Here is a 15,846-nt window from a genome sequence, read left to right as displayed (position 1 = left end):
GCCCTTAGGATTGAAAGCCATATTACTCTTGCATTCATTATTAAATACCTTGTTCTTGAAAGAAGCCTCTAGGCCACTGTCTTCCTCATGAACTTCTATCTCTGGTGTGTTATCACTGTCTTTGTCTTTAATGTAATCAATTGGCTTTGTGTTTGTCTTGGCCTTGATGGCAATGACCATTTGGATGGGGAGGGGCAGGGAGTGTCCTGAAGATGCTGCAACTCCCTGTATGCAGAAAGACCTGGGCCTGGCCTCTGGCCTTTCAGATGGAAATCTCTAACAATGGCCACTGCTTCCCTAGCAGATAACAGAGATTTTGGCCCAAGAGGGAGCAGCTCCTGACTCTGCCTTAAGGATAGCAGCAATTATACGCTACCCTCAATGCATATGAGCTTCTTTAAATGGAACCAACTTTCTGCTCCAAGCTTGAGCACTGAATTTCTGATCTGTGTCAGGGATTTATTCGTACAGAACTTTGTTCTGACTTGTCTTATAAAAAGTTGCAAGGTTGGAATTAGTGCTACACCTGCCAAAGTTCTGACGTGTGTTTGCACACTATTAGGATTGGGTTTTGGTGTCTGCCAGAGCCTAACTTCTTGGAGATGTGACCTTTTTCCTTAAGATGTGTCAGATGCAAGTGCATTTATTGCTGTAGGTGTTGTGAAGCTCTGGCTCTATTGCCCTCAGTGTGTTTAGTCCTCAAGTCTAGCATAGCCTAGTGTGTCAGGAAATGAGAATGGGTGAAGAGGTTCCTGAGCATATGAGGTAATTCACTGAAGTCAGACAGTAGCATTAATGTAACTAAAAAAACCTTCTAAGGCGCATGTTAAAGTTGAAAGGTACTTAATTTAGTTCTGAGTTTAAACTACTTGTATGTATTACTTACATCTACAGAATCGCCATATCTAAATGAAATTATAAAATGTCATTTCACTTTTTTTTTCTTCTTTTTTGCTATTCACATATGGTATCAAAGGCTGAGGGGCAATAAATAAGCTGTTTTATCATTTCAAAGGGCCAGGTCAGCCTGTCAAGGACTTGATTGTCTTAATATCTTTGTTTCTTCTCCTTATCAAACTGTTATGGATTGCAACAGGAACTGATAGCTGGAAAGTTCATTGTTAGCTCTGCCAGAACTGCCAAATGCAGCCTACAGAGTGATTTTACTGCATGCAAGGCTTAGATAATAGGATTCGTTCCTGAGGAAAGGAAGCTCAAAGCTAGCATGGTTGTTGCTGCCAGGTCTGTTTTGCCCACTCCTGTTGTTAGTGACAACTACAACTTCTCAGACTATAGTGTTTCTTTGCATCACAGTACTTTTGTTCCTTTTGTAAGTGGGTTTTCTGAAGTAAACAGGAGTTAAGAGTAGGATGCAACGGTTTACTGAAAGAAATTTAGCACCTACAGTTGAGCACTTCTGCCAGGAGCATTCAACTGGAAACAGAAGAAAGAAAAATATCTAGCATAAGTATCTAATCTGGCCTGACATCCATGGCTTGAGGAATGCCAAGTGCGTCTGGTGCAGATGGCTTGTAGGCCAAGAACTCTTCATGGAAGTGATACAGAGTAATATAATCCTTCTGTTTTAAAGTTTTCTGTAGTACATGTGCGCTTTCATTTCTTCTCTTCAGCACTCAGAGGTACTGAGATGCCTTTTAGCTTCCGAGTTACCCACCCAATGCCTTGATTCAAGACCAGTTTGGTCATATGGGGAGGGAGGGATGGACCGTGAGGGGAAATGAGGTGAAAAGCTAGGACCTGCTTCTGGAACACTGTATCTCAGAAGGGAAAATAAATAAATAAATAAAATAATAAACTGCTTCCTGAAGACACTTTCACAATTGTGTACTGCTTACTACTGACAATGTATAAATTCACCCTTGTGGTCAGCTTGATCATTCTTTCTTCTGGATAGGGTGTCTTGAGTGCTGTAAGTTCAGGTAATGTGCTCTAGCTGAAGTTGCTCAGATCTGGTACTCCATCTGCCTCACACAACACCAGAAGCTGTTCAACTTCTACTTATTTCCTGCCTTTAAGTAATCTGATTTCCCTTCTCCTTGCTCATACTTACTGGTAAGTGATTCACATTCTAGTTTTGAGGGGGAATAAATTCCACTACTCCATTTTTTTATTTTCTTGGAATAGAAAGGCTAAACCTCCCTTTCAATTTTCCTCTAAGGACCTGTGAATAAGAACAAGGTCTTTTTGGCTTTTCTTATTATTGTATTGCCACCTGAAAAGTAAAAGCTTGTACTGGTGCATTTCATAGGTGGATGGAGCCTATTGCAGTTGTGAATAATTCAGGAGTTGTACCTGCCGTCCTGAGTTAGCTGCTTTCTCTATTCTGTTCAGGATAGAAGTGAAGATACATTCTTGCAATAAAGATGTATGCAAAAAGCCAAGCTGTATAGTAACAGAATTCTGTATTGTAGGCGTGTTTTTTTATTTTCCCAAGTTCTCATACCACTTCTGCTTTGCTTTCTCTATCTGGGATGATGATCTGCCTTGAAGGGATACAACTCCAACATTTTGTAAGCAGAGAATACTACAGAAGTGCTAAGACGTGTCCTGTGGCTTATCTAGGAGCAAAGCTTGGAGCTGCCTGACTGCCCAGAGAAAAAATACTGTAGCAGTCAAGCAGTATTTGACTATTGGTCTTGTATCAGAAATGGGATGCTTGGCAAAACTAAAATGTTGGTTTTGCCCTTGAGTCAAGTCTTAGCAGAAAATAACCATATTTAAAAGGGAATAAATAGGAACCTGTTGTGCAACCACAGACTTAATCCGATGTCTAGGTGGGCTCTTTTAAGTGTTTTATTTTCCCTTTGTAATACTGCATTTCTTTTGCAGCTTATCAATATCCCTGTAAGTCTCTGAGGTCAAATTCCATTCTCTGAAGCACTGGATTAGCTTTGTGCTGACTCTCAGCTTGCAGAAGGGAGATTAGAGCCTGTGGGAGGTAAAATGGTAGAGCTGGCTGTAGGGGCACACATTCTTTCTCTTCGCAAGGAAACAGAATGTGGATTTCTGTCTGAAAATAAGCAGGGGGATGCCTGATGTCCAACTGCATAATTATCCTAAGTGTAGGGAGCATGGTTTTTGGTACTGTTATCTTCTTGTTTACCATCAAAAGTCACCATCTTGGCTTCTGTGGAAAACCCTGTGTAACTTTCTTGTTCTAAGAATATTTTAAGCTGTGCTTTGACAGCTCTGTTTTCAAGGATGCTTTTCTGAGACATCAGGTGATGTGTGGAGTAGCAGGCTTCTGGAAGGGGTGAGCTTTGCTTTTTATAGATGAGCACTCAAAGCAGGAGAGACAAAGATAACACAAGCAACTAGTTTGAGAAGTGGCTGTATTTGAATAGCAGCTGTATCCCTGACATTTTTGGCTTCTGAGAACAGAAGTTTCCAAGTCCAGGTTGGCTAACCTCAGACACTGATTACAGTGTTCAGATTGCAGAATGCCTGGATGGTCTTTTTCAGACAGCCTACTGCTCACTTTGCTTGTGGTGTCAGCCTGCAGAACTGCATAGTTAGGGAACAGCGCTTTACTCATGCACATTGTGTATGCTCCATGAGCTGAAGAGCAGTGCTTTTGGTTCTGTGCCTGCTTGTGCATAGCTAGTAAGAATCATAGGCAAAGTGAACAGTTTGTTCACTGAGAGGTCAGGGGATGGCTGTATTCTGTGGGTTATTGGTACTTTATAGAATCACAGAATATCCTGAGATGCAAGATCCACAAGGATCGTAGAGTCCAACTTGGATAAATAATATCCTATTATAATAGTAAGCAGATGTAAAATATTCCCTGCACAGTTAGCCCAAATGTGACAGTAGCAAAGGAGGACTGCAACTTTCTAGAATCTAATGTAGGATCAAAAAAGGTGGAACTTTTCCATTGGGATGTAATTCCATTTGATTTACTTTTTTAATATAAATGGTAGAGAAAAAACTTCACATTTGGACACAGTCCGTATGCAGATACAAGCAAACTGGGTAAAACATAACAGGCAGGATTTGGAGACAAAAGAGGTGCAGTGAAGATGCTCTCTGAGCAAACTTTGTGGCTAACCATCTTCTGGAGAAGCAGTTAGCTGAAGTTGTAGGGAGGTGGCTGTGATGCCTGTTAGCGAACTTCAGCTAACTTGTATATAAATGTTTTCACAACCCAGTGGTAACCAGGAATGTTGTGTTCCAGCATGTATAATGCTGCTGTTCTGTAGTAGATCAGATAATTACACAAGCTGTAGCCTCTGTATGAGGGAGGCTTTGATGCTGGGGGTAGGGGAAGACTTTCTTCCACTTGAAGGAACTGGGAGATAACTACTTTTCCTTGCTCTCCATATGCTGCTGTGTACATCAGCCAAGCAGCCCAGCTGTGCAGCGTGGGACATGCTGAGTAGGCTAGTGCACCCTGCTGCTCCCTGCTTACATTGCGTCTGCTAGCCGAGATAACCTGGGTGTCTGTTCTGCAGCATGGACAAACTTCTAGTCCCTGACAGCAGTCCTGTCTGGCTGCTACAGCAGTCTGTCACACTAGGTAGGTTTGTTCCCTTGAATGCTGCTCTTTGGTTACAGCCTGTTCACATCCTTGCAAAATGTGATTGCATCCAGTCACGTGTACACTGAGGTATTACAGAACAAACACAGGGGTTTGCCAATGGCTGAGGTTTGCTTACAGAAGAAATGGTATAGGAGCTCAGAGCCCTGAATTAGATTGTCTTGGTGGTGATGGGGAAGGATGTAGGTAGGAGAGATCACCCGGTTTTGTTTGGGGAAGATTTTTCGATAATCTGCCTTCCACCACGTACTTGAAGCTACACTTCACTTCCCTGACCACGGTCCATTAGCAGTCTGGTTCTAAGAACAAATGTTCTTAAGGAAATGTGCTACTTTTATTCTAACATTTAATCTTGGCTTATGGTGGGCTGTATAAACCTGCTAAAAACAGCATACCACACCACCTTTCTCTGACATAGATGGTAGAAGTCAGCCTGACCCCAGAGACCTGGCATTTACCACAGGGTGGGATGGATAGTGTTTCTGATGGAGCTGGAGCTCTTGTATTAACTGCTGTACTAGACTGCAGTATAAAGGCACAGGTATCCAAGAGATTTCAACTTCATTACAGTTGATGAGGTGTCCAAATCCCTAGGGTGTGTTGTTAAATAAGGAAAAACTGGTCCCTGGTTATTGAATTAAAATTAAGTGCAGAAGTGAAGTGAATGTGATCCCAAAGAGGATCATGTATCACAGGTCTGAGCTTCTTATGACACGAGTGGTATGTTCTGCTTGGGTGATTTGATGCTAAAACAAACCTGATTACATGTTAACCTGATCTGGTTCAGTGTCTGTGTTTTCCATATGTCACTTTTGTCAGGTATTTTATAATGCTAGTGCCCTAACCTTTTTGATGCTGGAAACAAATACTTAAACTCCTGAAGAATACTCCTGTATTTTTACTGAAGGTGGGGGGATATGGGTACACAAAATCTGACCCTCTCTAAATCCATGCCTAAGTGGAGGAAATATAAATATTCAGAGCCCTCTTCAGAGCCCTCCATAGTACAATGCAAACCACTTTGTTTCCAGCCCCAGTGCTCTGCTAGGTAGCAATGTGGGGTTCAGCTCTTCTACACACCTTCATTCCATGGCAGACCCTTGTTGTGATGATATGAGGTCTTATTTGTAGTTTCCACATCTGCAGCTGTTTAGCTGTTATGTGTGGGGGAGTTGTTGGCTTTGCAGCCTCATTATCATTCCTTTAAATCTCTTTTAGATTGCCTTGCAAAATTCCACCTGATCTGGGTGACGAGTTTCTACAGGAGCAGCACTGAGGATGGATTGGAAAGGAAGATCCCCTAAGAGGGGAGCTCCTGCTTCATGCCCTACAGCCAGAAGAGGGTTAACAAGGCACACAGCTCCTGTGCAGGCAGCGTGTGTACTTGGCAGTGAGAGATGTGCTACAGAGTGAGAGGAGGAGTGGAGCAGCTCTCGGCTCTGTTTGCTGCCTGTCACTGACCTCACATCTCTGGAGCTGCTGTCCTGTTCACAGCGAAGGGTCCCCTCCTCCTGAGCCCGTATCCTGCCTCTCTGGATGGGGATCTTCCCTTCGCATGGTGGCGTCTGACTCTGGCTGCTGCTGTGAGATGCTGGTGCTGGCTGGCTGATGAATGAGTGCCCCTCCGAGCAGAGCCAGGTAAGACAGCCTTACATTTGTTGCCTTACTCTTGTCCCCTTTCTGGCCAGCATCTGGCTCAGGTAACCCTGGGAGTCAGTGGCAGTACTGTAGGCATGGGATTTGGATGGTCTGTGGGAAAAAATCACTGTGCTGATCTCTTAGCATGGAATAAGAAGTGTAGGTCTCTGGGGACATCTCCCCTCTGGATGTTTCCTGAGGGGAGACTTGTATCATTTTATCTATGTTTCTTGGGGCATTGAGGTTACTGCAAGTCAAAGTAAAGCTATTAACATGGACTGTTGAAAAGGCTGTGATGGGAAGGATTGCCTTATGTATTTGAAGGGATAAGAAATTTGGTTACTTTTCACTTCATTTCATAATATTTAACTGTCTGAGACATGTCTTTTGGAGTCACAATACTTACATACTACACACCATGGAAGAATGGAAGTCATGTTCCTTCACACAGGAAGGATGATACTTCCCAGTAGTATATTTAGCAACACAGTGTTTTGTGGACCTCCTGGATATTGCAAAACATTATGCAGATACTGCTTCAGTTTTACAATCAAGCTCTACACTCCCTGTGCACATTTCTTATTTCTATAGGTCTTTTCCCCTAATATTATCTAAAAAAAAAAAAAGATTTAGCTGTTAATGTGTATTCTTAGTTTGCACGTTTGCCTTGGACATAGGCAAATGTGAGTTAGCAGGGTACTGAATGCAGCAGGTTAGTCTAGCCCTCTCATTTGGGTCATGTCAGAAAAGCTGTGACAACAAATTCAGTCTGACCATGCTTCATAGCTAGCTGTGTGCTCTTAGAATGAACTTGAACAAGGTTGTGAATATCTTGCATAATTCATGAACTCACTGTCATATATGTATGAGAGGAGGCATTACTTTGCAGAGTAAATAAGCAGTTGCCAAAATCCCTTGCCGGAGTATGGGCAGAGCAAGGCAAGGATATTGGCCACATTGATTACTCACTGAGTATACTTGGCTCATAAAAGCAACACCTTTCTCAGAAGTGGGCTTTAGGCCTCAAATGGTGATGGTATTAGTCTTTGTTGCTAGCTGGTTGTGATTCTCTTAATGGTTTTCAAATTTTTGAAGCGGAAGGGAAAGACAGGATTTGTTAGCCCTGTATGGTTATAAGTATTGAGTGAATGCAGAAGTAACAAACTTCATAAACCATTGGGATTCTGATTGAAACTTCAATCTCAAAGAAAAACAGATGAAGCATTGGCTTAAGATCTAGGAGGCATTCCCCTCATTTTTGGTTTAGTATCTTCTGCAGCTACTTAATGTCCTGTTGCTTATGGCAATTGCAAGCACGTAAACAGCAGTGAAAGAGCATTGCGGTTTGAGGGGAGCTGATCTGCTTCTCTTTCATCTATCTAATAAAAACTTAGATCATGTGATGTATAATCCTTTGTGCCTGTGTGCACGTTTCATGAAGATGTTCAGAAGCAAATGAGAGAAACTTAAAATCAATAAAAAGATCAGAGGTGTTTTGTTAATGCTTTCTGCTTTTGATCTTTCCCAAATAAGCCTAAAACTATTAGGAAGATGATAAGAAGTTTATTATAGAACTATATTAATTCTCATAAATTAAAGAATGCTCTTTTGTCTGGGTTAGAATAGTTCCTTTTTTTTTTTTTTTTTTTTCCCTTTGCAATCTGTGTTTGGTGGGTACCAGTGACAAGGCTAGCTCAGGTCTTGCAAATCTGGAAGTTCAAGGCTTGAAGCTCCTGTTGACTTTCCCTCACTGAGTATGGAAATAGGGGAATAAATATTCCCATTTTGCTGCCTGTGCTGGAAAGAAAACAGTCACTTATTCTTTTTATCATTAGTTGTCTTTTGACAATATAAATGTTTAGCAGTAACATTCATGTGGTTTAGCTATTTTTCACTAGCAAATCCGTAATCAAGAACCCTTAGCAGACAGGACTTAGGGGGGAACCCAGAGGACTATTAGGAGGGAACACCTGATGAGGCTCTTGTGCCAAGGAGGCATGGTGGTTTGGTTAATGATAGGCTGTGCAAAAATCTAATACCTCAGGTAAGAACAAGGGCCTGAGCTATCTATTACAATAGTATGGGAGTTCCTGGCTTTCATTTACTAAACACCAGCTAAGAATGCACATTACTTCAGTACAAAATACCGCTGTAGTTACCACCCGTTGTCTGCCTTAAAAATCCACTGTGAGTAGAGAAATGCTTGGAGTTTCCATTTTTGAGAGGTGGCCCTTGGTATGGAAAATGGAGAATCCCCTCATTAGCCATCAGCACTGATGCCCTGGAGCAACAACAGTTGCTTGTAGTTAGCACTGGAGCTGCTCCGTGTCCTCCCTATGAAACAGAGTGCTTGCTGAGACCTGGAGAGGTGTTACAGAGCATTAGGCTAAGAGGAGACAGGAGGTCTGCACCATGAAAATAGCATACAAATGTGTATGGTGGGGTGGGGAGATCAACAGTTTTGTCTTCTCTTTAAGGTTGATCTTTGGGGAATGTACAGGCTTTGAATGTCATGCTGCCATGTGCCCCATGCCTTATAGTTGGCTTTAAGTTTTAAGTGTCTTCTTTCTTAAATTTCACTAAGGAAAAAGGATTCTGCTAATTCACTTGAGCAGGAATGTGGTTTGTGACCTGGATGATCTGTACAGTCTGTAATACCTACCACAGGATGCTAACTAGCAAGGGAGTTCTAGAGCTAGGAACTATTTATAGAAAGGCTGTGCTTGCTGCCAAAGGGCAGAAAATGTATAATTCTGATTACCTTGCATCTTGAAGAAATTCTGAATCCTGGAGGCAAAGATGTCATTCCCAGGAAGTGGTCTTGGCTGCATTTAAAGTGCAAGACCCAATAGGCAATAATCATATTTGATTGCACTTCCTATAAAGGTTTCATTTATAAAAGACAATTTATAGTTGACTTTTTTTTTTTTCCCCTAGGAAATACTATTCTTGTAGCTGGACTGTAAGTGAGTTCAAGAACTTGTTCAATATAGCTACTTAATATTTTTGAAGTATCTGCTCGTTTTTTAATTATGTGATTAAGAAATATCTAAACCATGGTTATATTCCCACTCTGCTGATTATTATTATTATTTTTAATAAATAGGCTTTGAAAGCCAAGCTTCACTCATTTCCATTCTTCAGCCACATCTGATAGAGAGAGAGGTGCTGGAGTTCTGGGCTCTTGGTTAAGGAAGAACTTGAAACTCATTTGGATTGAACTGTAAGGTAAAACAGTAGCAGGAGGAGGAGCCATAGAGGAAAACATGAGTGAGAAAGCTCAGGTCTACTTGACCTGAGGAATGCAATCATACTCATGAGCTTTCATGCCATGTGTTATTTTTGGATCAAAACCAAGTCTGATTTTAATACTCTAATTGTCAATAAATATGTATGTTCAGCATGTCTGTGCATTATGCTTAAATACTTCTACGCCCACTGCTTGTGTGTGTTGCAGAGCAAGATGCTTCCCCTTTTTCATACTGTCATGTCATGTATGCTGCCTTCCTATGAACTTGACTTGTGTGTATCCATCTCCTAATACAGATGAATGCTCATTGCACCACTCGTTTCATGTCTTTGCCGAGCTGTTTCATGCACAGCACTGTGGTAAACAAGTTTACTAATAAATTGCTGCAAGTTTCAGCAAAAAACAAAATCGTATACTGCAAAAAAACTGAAATTGTATACTGCAAAAATTTTCTACAGAAATTAAATGCCATTTTGAACTCTTCCATGTTTCTGTGCTCTGATGAGGAAGCGTGTTCAGAAGAGGTTAAAGGCATTGGTTTAATACTGGATCTCTAAGTTTCTTTATAGGATATAAAGTCAGTATAGCAACTGAACTGGGTCCAGTGTGCAGTCAGTAACTGGGTATATATATGCTGAATTTCATTGCATTTTAGATGTTGAAGCTAACAAGTGTGAAAATTAAGTTTGTTCTTGATCTTGTAATCCTGCAGACTGCTGTCTAGCTCTTCTGTTCATGAAAGGCGGCTGTTCTTATAGGGGAGATGGACAGCATGATCTGTATTTTAAGCTTTCTTTAAATTAAATGACCAGCTGGTTAGAGAGTGAGCAATAGGACACTTAGAGGCTTGTTTTGTCCCTGATCCATTGTTGACCACTGGAGTGCCTGTAAGCAAGTCATTTCAGGTCAGCCATTTGATGATATGCTGCTAGCTGTTGAATGTTAGTCGTGCTCATCCTCAGCTGCTGGCAGGCAAAATGGGGATAACAGCAGCCTCCTAGAGGATGTTGTAATGATAAATACCAGTTGGAGCTTATCTGGCTCTCATTACAACTCCACAGAATAACACCTTAAGTAGTTAGTCTGGAAGCAATAACTAGTCTAGCACTATAGTTTCTTTTTGCTCTAGAGTGCTTAGACTTCTCAGAGACAGTATCTTGCTTGTGGTAGCTTTACCACTGACTACCCGTAAGACTTCACATTCTGCACCCCTTTAATTAGCTTTGAATACTGTCAGACTATTTCTAATGGCTTTCTCATGTACGATTATAGGATTTGACTTAAAAGCTGGATACAAAACAAAATGGTAGCCCGGTTGCCTGTGGCAGCACAGTGCCTGCTGATGTGCTGTTCTACTTCAGAGAATGCTTCATTGTTTTTGTTGGAGTTAGTCAGCCTTGCACAGCAGTGCTGTGGGTTTAAAAGTCCCTAATTCTACAGAGTGCTACACTAGTGTTGCTCTGGAGTCTCTTGAGCACTGAAAATGGTGCTGTACAATCAAAATCTGGTATTCTACCACTACAGGATACCCAAAATGTGGGTGGTGACCTATGTGGACTTCAGTGTCTCCTATCTGTAAACAAACAGGCGTCATGCTTTTCAACTGTATCGCCAGTCTAGTTCCTGCTGATCCACAGCTTTGTTTCTGTTATCAGCTTGATGCTATTTCCAACACTTTTCACACATGCCCATATCTTTCTGCCTCCTCTCCCACTTAACTTTTTCTACTCTTAGATCTTGGATGTTGGGCAAGATGGACACCAAGCAATTGTTTTTTTATAAGGGTGATGATACTCACACTTAAAACAGAGTGAGTCTTGTAAGGGATGGAAAATGTCATGCTTGTGGGCATGAGTTTTTATCTGCTAGAGACAAGGGAAAACTTGGTGTGTTCTAGCCTTGTAGCTGCCATGTTTTGTGTCGTGGGTTGCTATGCTTTCCAATGATGTACACAGCCAAACTGCGTTTTTCTTTTTCCTACCTATTTCCTGTGAGATAAATAGATCACGTAGTGCTCATTGCTTCCTATCTATACTGGATTGGCAGGAAGACAGATTGGAAATGCTGTTCAGAGATAACTATGACCACATTCGGTCCTGGTGTGATCCAAGAGAAGCTAATGTAAAAGAACAAGCTGTCGTCTCTCCCTGTGGTGTGACACTCATTGTTGTGACACATGACACAGTAGAAAGGGCAAAGACCCCTGAGCTGTGGAACCTTGCTGCCCTTTGCCCTTCAGCAAAGAGGGAACACATCCTGAAAGGAACAGTTTACATGATGTGACAGGCTTAGTTTTCAGGCTAACTGTATAAAATATGGAACAGAGCATGCACAGGGAAGGGAGATGTCTTCCCACAAGCCTTACTCATCTGATGCTAAACCAACCAGGTAGCTCAGAAACTACTGCTCAGAGTGATCTTAGCTTTTGGCAGGACTGAGCACAGCTGGGCAGGGCAGTGAAGCCAAAGGCTCCCTGTGCTGGTGTAGGATGTAGCGCTGATTGAGTGTGAGGTTCTGCGGCTTTCTTGCACACATTTCCATTTCTAACTAGGTCAGTTACAGTAACTCTGCCTAGCTATCAGACCTAGTGACTGCAGTATAGCCACATGCTTTCTCTACTTCAGTTCCTCTTCTGTGAATGTGGGATACCTTTCTTTCATTGAAAGCACCTTTCATGTGGAAAATATGCAATGGGAGGTCAGGAAGAACAGTATTCATATGCTTGCATGTCCTAGTGTATGTATTAGGTTATTTGATGATACCATAGAAAAATTCACTCCTGGAACTCTGTTATTCTTTCTTTACGATTTTCATTAGCTCTGTGGCAGGGAAAGAGGACAAATAGACTTAAATATCATCAGATAATCAGCATTGAAATACAAGATTAATCAAGGAACAGCTCTGCACTGCTGTGATCGAGATAAAACTGCAGTGAGTCCAGCTAATGACTTTCTAGTTGGCTGAGACGGGCCCTAGGAGAGAGCACTGCTGGGTTAATATGCTTTTTGTCCCCAAATGATTCATGATCTTTTCAGCTTGCACTATTTGCAGGCAGAATATTTGAGTGCTAGAAAGGCAAGGGGATTGAACTATAGACAGAAAATTGAGGGAGGTAGATGAGGTATACCTGTTCCATCATAAGTTCCTTGAAAAAGTTTCTTAAATACCTGAGATTATCTATGTGCAAGGCTCCTGACTGGGACTTTAGACTGCAGTTTTTAGAAACAACTTGAGTACAACTATTGCAAGGCAGAGGGCAAGTTCAAATAAAGGACCTTATGCAAAGGTGGCATCTTTTAGACTGCACAGAACAGCCCACGTGGCAACATCTGGCATAACAAAGGGCTAAGAATACGGCCTTTGAATGTATCTGTGTTATCTACAAATATGCATGTATTTCTTAAAATGGAGGGAGTTGTACTGTCCTGAAAACTGTTGCTTTTCTAGACATCTGCTAACTATTATTTTTTGTAGTATAATGGGTTATTTTAAAATGTGCTGCTGCCTTCAAGAAAAAAGAATTGCCTTTGCCTAAGGGACTACTCACACACGGAACAATGCATACTTTTATCCTGAATTAAAGAAAAGTTCCTGTGGAGAGTGAGAGACATGGTGATCCTTTTTTAAATTCATTAGGGTCTAATCCTTAATCTTAACATTTAAGTCTTAAGGCTGCTGGCCAGGATACTGGTATTACTGTGCTATAAACCAGAGGTAGATTTCTTTGAGCGTTTTAAGGTTCCAAGAGAGAATTTCTCCATTTGGGGTTCACAAACTGAGCACGCTGCTGGTGGCACCTATGGATGTACCTCTGCATAAATGTTGTCTAGCTATCAAAACTGCTTGGTAAAGATCAATATTCTCATGTATACATATCGGAGCAAAGTCTCCTTTTTTAACTTTCATGATAGTATTGATACACTTGGATGCTTTCTTTGAACACCAATGCCTTGCACCCCCAAGCTGGCATGATGCTTTGTACAGTATGAGTCTGGGACATTTGCATCCAGGTAACAAACATTTTGTGAAAAGCTGCAGTGTTTGATGAAGACATCAAACGCATGATGAAGACATGCTTCAGGGACTGTGGCCTTAGAGCGGTGACTGGGAGTTTTAAAAAGTCACTAGTGTGTTTTGGTAGTGCTTAGGCAGGGCAGATCTGCCTTGTTTTGTGAGCTGATAAGCACCTAAGCTAGACATCAACTGCAGCTTGAGTTTATCTTCACCTGCTAAGCCCAGGTACTGTGGAGACAGTGGTGTGATGAGGTGAGCAGGGTATCTGTGATACTAAAAATAGGAGCTCTGTGCCTGGTAAATAGTTACTGCAAGCAGAGCAACAAATAGGCTTGAGCCCTAGGTTGCTCAGAAGTCTGAAAACTTCTGATGCTGTTCTAAGGAAATATGAAATACGTACATGCATTGAAGTCAGGCAAGCCTCCTGCAGATTCCTTCTTCCTCCTGTGCTGAGACTTCAATAAAAAGTATTTAGAGGTAAACAGAATGAGACACTAACCAGATTTATATTTATCGCCTGACCCCGTCTGTTTCCTTCCCTTGCTCAATTTTAAAACCATAGAATCGTTTGGGTTGGAAAAGACACAAGTCTGCAAGTCCACTCATCATCTAATGCTACCAAGTCATGGCTAAGCCTTGTCCTGAAGCACCATGTCCATATATTTCTTAAATACATTCAGGGAAATCTCACCTGATGCAACTTCAGTTTGACCTTTCCGCTGCCCTTTCTTTGAAGTCAGTACACCTTTCTTCTTGTTTGAAATGTTTGTGTTATGTTTGCCTGTTAAGGTCAAACCCATTTAGTGTTATTAGTTTGTCCTGCAATTGCACATTGTAGGGAGAGGAGTGAGACTTCGTCTGTACTAGAAGTTACCTTTCAGTTATGATGTTTTACCCTAGTACTTATAGTTTATGGGCATCAGGGCTTTTTACGCTATCCCTGTACTATGTATAAGGAAAGTGGTGTACAGAGGGCAAGTAATTTGTGTCAAATCAGGCATGCTTTTCGTCTTTTTTTCGTGGATTCTGAGACTTTACTGAAGTGGAAATAGAGTTTGGAGTTGCTGTAACCTCATCCTGAGTATTCAGAGCATAAATACTGAAAGGCTCTAACTAAAGAGCAAATTTACCTGGATTAGGAGAGATTATATTTAGTAGCTTGCAAGTAATAATGTCAGCTTTTGTGCTGAAAAACCCAAACTACCCCAGGCAGGATTAGCAACAGACTCTGTAGAGAAAAAAGTTTAAAGACTTTGTCTTCTGACAATGCCAAGTCAGCGATCATTTCTTTACTTAAGACTTAGAGACCCTGTACTAGAAAATGCTGTTGAAATGGGGCTACTGGAAAAGTGGGCAGTAGGATGGAGAAAATCAGCAAGTCTTCGTTGTGTCTGGTGTGTGATTTGCATGGTTATGTCCAGTCTTACTGAAAGGCATGGGAAAGACTGCTTCTTTCAGATAAATTTCCACCCTTTGTGCTGGGAAATGGTTACAGAAGAATCTGTTTCCGATCACCAGGCTGGAAACTGCAACCTGGATCTGGACACGGCTTTTACAAATGGTCCTGATCCTTATTTGTGCCTCAACCCACACCCCTCTCCTACCTTTCCACCCTTAAGTTCAGCTGTGTTATGACTGAAAGAAACCTCCACTTGATTCCCTTAGTTCATTTTTATCCCGTTATTCCTTGTTTCACACTCTGGAGACCTCTTTAAACAACTTGAGTTGCATGATGTTTTATCTTATGAGTCACCACAGTTTCTTTTGCTGTCATCTGGCCAAGATGTACATGCTTAAACTTCTTATTCTAGTGGAGAAATTGATGAAGTAGGCTATTCTTTCTGAGTGTTCTTTGCTTCTACAATTTTTTTTCCTACTAATATTTAGACTTTCCTGGCTCTGGGGAACCCAGTACTTCAACCAGTATTTAACACTCATGGTCCTAAGTTTTGCCTGGTTGGCAAGATAAAATCGGTAGACTAGAGACACCAATTCTGCAGGTCAAGGAAATGTCTATAGCCAAATGACTTGTTTTTGCGATGTTTTACACTTGGTGATGTCTAGTTTCTTCGGTGATTTTTGGATTGCTTGCATTCCAAAATCAGTCACCAAATCTGTGCTATCTTGTTCATTGGCTTTCATTTTAATTTGTTTGGTACAGGATAGGAAACCCATATGCAGTATTTGTCAATAATCTTATCTAAACTGAACATCTGTTCTTCCTCACCTTTGCCAAAGAAAACACTGGGGATCTAGACTAGATAAAAATAAATAAATCCTGCTTAGTATTACAGCAGCCTGTCAAAAGACTTTCTCCTTTGTACCTCAGGGGAAGGAGAATGAAATGTGGCCAGTGTTACCTTGGTAGTCCAATGAGAGAGAA

The 15,846-nt window shown here is 41.4% G+C and overlaps 1 protein-coding gene across 1 annotated transcript in view; it reads left to right on the top strand.

Moving 5' to 3' along the window:
* Positions 1–6,021: 6,021 nt before the first annotated feature.
* GRAMD1B (GRAM domain containing 1B) overlaps positions 6,022–15,846 on the top strand; it is a 126,612-nt gene continuing 116,787 nt past the window's right edge. The window contains exon 1 of the mRNA XM_082777930.1: positions 6,022–6,199. Within this exon, the coding sequence (XP_082634056.1) occupies positions 6,174–6,199 (26 nt within the window). The 5' untranslated portion in view covers positions 6,022–6,173. The remainder of the gene's footprint in view (positions 6,200–15,846) is intronic.

Source organism: Aythya marila (genome assembly GCF_965140915.1).
Source record: "Aythya marila genome assembly, chromosome: 23".
Classification (NCBI taxonomy): domain Eukaryota; kingdom Metazoa; phylum Chordata; class Aves; order Anseriformes; family Anatidae; genus Aythya; species Aythya marila.
The sequence above is the reverse complement of the archived record's forward strand: the minus strand, read 5'-3'. Positions and strand labels throughout refer to the sequence as shown.